The sequence below is a fragment of the Limulus polyphemus genome, unplaced genomic scaffold, assembly GCF_000517525.1.
Source record: "Limulus polyphemus unplaced genomic scaffold, Limulus_polyphemus-2.1.2 Scaffold623, whole genome shotgun sequence".
Lineage (NCBI taxonomy): Eukaryota > Metazoa > Arthropoda > Merostomata > Xiphosura > Limulidae > Limulus > Limulus polyphemus.
The window spans coordinates 3,573-6,239 of record NW_013666233.1 but is presented as its reverse complement, the minus strand read 5'-3'; the positions used below and the strand labels follow the sequence as shown (position 1 = coordinate 6,239).

General features: G+C 34.4%; 1 protein-coding gene across 1 annotated transcript in view; it reads right to left on the bottom strand.

The window, feature by feature from the left end:
* The window catches only part of LOC106459530 (ankyrin-3-like), a gene marked incomplete at its 5' end in the record, with an annotated part of 61,275 nt that extends 58,821 nt beyond the window's left edge, over window positions 1-2,454 (bottom strand). The window contains 2 exons of the mRNA XM_022386036.1: window positions 1,189-1,290; window positions 2,353-2,454. Coding sequence (XP_022241744.1) covers window positions 1,189-1,290; window positions 2,353-2,454 — 204 coding nt within the window. The remainder of the gene's footprint in view (window positions 1-1,188; window positions 1,291-2,352) is intronic.
* Window positions 2,455-2,667: the final 213 nt, after the last annotated feature.

Here is a 2,667-nt window from a genome sequence, read left to right as displayed (position 1 = left end):
TATATATATATATATATATATATATATTTATATAGGATTACTTTTTTCTAGCGTTGTAAGTCCGCAGACATACCACTGTGTCACTGGGGGGGGGGGGAGATATTCAGAAAGACATGCCGGTTATATTTTGCCTTGTAGGTAATTCCCCGTGTTAACAGAAGTAACACATTCATCCTTACCTCAAATGTGAATGATGTCGTTGAAGTAAACTCCACATCCAATTTTCTACACAAAGCTACTCATCGCATAAGACTACTCTTCAATTGAAGTCCAAAACAAAATAAAATTGTTACTGGTCTAGACTACTGCATTGTGCCAATGGTGTGGCATGAGTAGTCACCACCTTTACTATTTTAATTGAAAGTATTGTTAACGAAGAATCTGCCAGTATTCCGTGTAGGACCTAGTACATACTATAGTCACCGAGATGCTATTAAGTAGATACAAAATTGATAAGTAAGTCTTAACTTTAACTTAGCCAATACCCGCCTAAATTAGGGTAACTCGTTTCTTAAACATCAGTCCCTCAGCAAGCTCGAAAGTTTAGAATGCTAAAAACCGGGTTTTGACACTCGTGGTGAGCACAGTACAGATAGCCCACTGCATAACTTTTGCGAGACAACACATAAACAAGTCTCCATATGCTACGTGTTCTTGTAAGACACTTTATTTAGTTGTGGCCATCTCATTAAGATCCAATGAATGGAGCAACACTGGCAGTGAGAGTAAATTAGGTGAACTTGGTACATCATGAACTAATAAAATACAGTTGGAAAACAAAACAAGCTGCTCTAATAAAACGACAAAACCGGTGCAACGACGGTGATGAGAATAAAATAAACTTGTTCACATCATAAACAAATAAAATGAGCTGTTTTTAATGAAGAGACAAAAGCTTTATAACTACAGTGACTTTCATTTTCTCATAGTTCACCGAACTACGTTTTTAGTCAAGAGAGAAGTTACTGACGAAGCCCTGTCTTAAAAAAAAAATCCGTCATCCATTACTATTTGCCCCCTAGTGGCTCAGCGATGAATCTGAAAGCTTATAATGACAAAACCCGGGTTTTGATACCAGTGATGGGTACAGAACAGATAACCCATTGTGTATGTGCTTAACAATAAACGAACAAACCGTTACTTTTCAATTTAAAATCTCTTTTTAAAAGCTGTTTATTATTAACTCACTTTTTGACTTGCATTAATGTTTGCTCCACTCTTAATTAGGAGTTCAGCACTCTTCTCACCACTTGGTATCGTAGCCGCCAGGTGGAGAGGTGTTGCTCCATTCTGTTACAAAGAATCGTGACTTCAAATAAACTCTTTTACTTACCCTAATCTATCAATTTACTAAGCATGAGTTTTAGTTTCAAAACGTTAAAAATGGAGATGATGCTATAGAGACGCCTTAATGTGCATTTTTTTTCTGCCACAAAACCAACTATATCTGTTTTCTGATGATAATTATAAGTTAAACAATAATTAAGGTTAAAGTTGATAAAACAAATGATCCGATTTTACCACATACTAAATAATATGGAGTATTTAACAATTACAAAAGGATTCCACATTTCAGTATAAATGTGTGTAGTGTCTTTTCTTTATGAAAGATTAGAAATGGATTTATCGATTTGGACTAAAGAAATGTAGAACCTTAACTGAAAGTACTAAATTCAAATAATGACAAAGTATATTCCAAAACATTTCAAGTATTTTTATTCAAAGTGTAAGAATGAGAATACTATTATCAAATTTCTATCAAAATTAAGAAAACTATGATTTTTTTTCAGTACTAACATTCTCATGTTCATTTGAAATCCTTTACAAAAATCATGAAATTCTGTAACATAATCATGAAACTTTCCTTTCATTCTCCATCAAGTAACCCTGATACCCACCTTTCATGCTCTGTCATATAACCATGATTTCTGTAATCCTCATACCCACCTTTCATGCTCAGTCACATAATCTTCATACGTACGTTTCATGTTACTTCACTTTTATATGACGAACAATAAAAAGGTAAGTACCATGATTATATGATGAAGTATGAAGGGAAGGTGTAAGGCTTACATGACGAAACATGAAAGTAAGTATGAGGATTATGTGACGGAACATGAAAGATAGTCATGAAGATTACGTGGCGGAACATGACAGGTAGATATAAGAATTCCATGATACCTACTTCTCACACTCCTCCATATAACCATGAAATCTACCTTTTATCTTTCACCATATCAATTTGACACCTATCCTTCATACACCATAGTTTAATCAGGATGACTACTTTCATGCTGGCCCGAAACTTCATTAATGGCACAATGCTCATATTCGCATATATTTAACACCTACCTTTCCAGCAGAAAGATTAACGTTTGCTCCGTGACCCAGTAAAGTTTCTAAAACCTCCCATTTTCCTGCCTGTATAGCGATGTGCAGAGCCGTTAAGTTATCCTAATAATAATACCAAAAATATAATGTTAAATCTTTCTGCCTGTATAACGATGTGTAGAGTCATCAAATTATCCTAATTACAGCAATACAAAAATACAATGTTAACTCTTTCTGCCTGTATAACGATGTGTAGAGCCGTTAAGTTATCCTTATAATAATACAAAAAATACAATGTTAACTCTTTCTGCCTATACAGCAGTGTAGAGCCGTTAA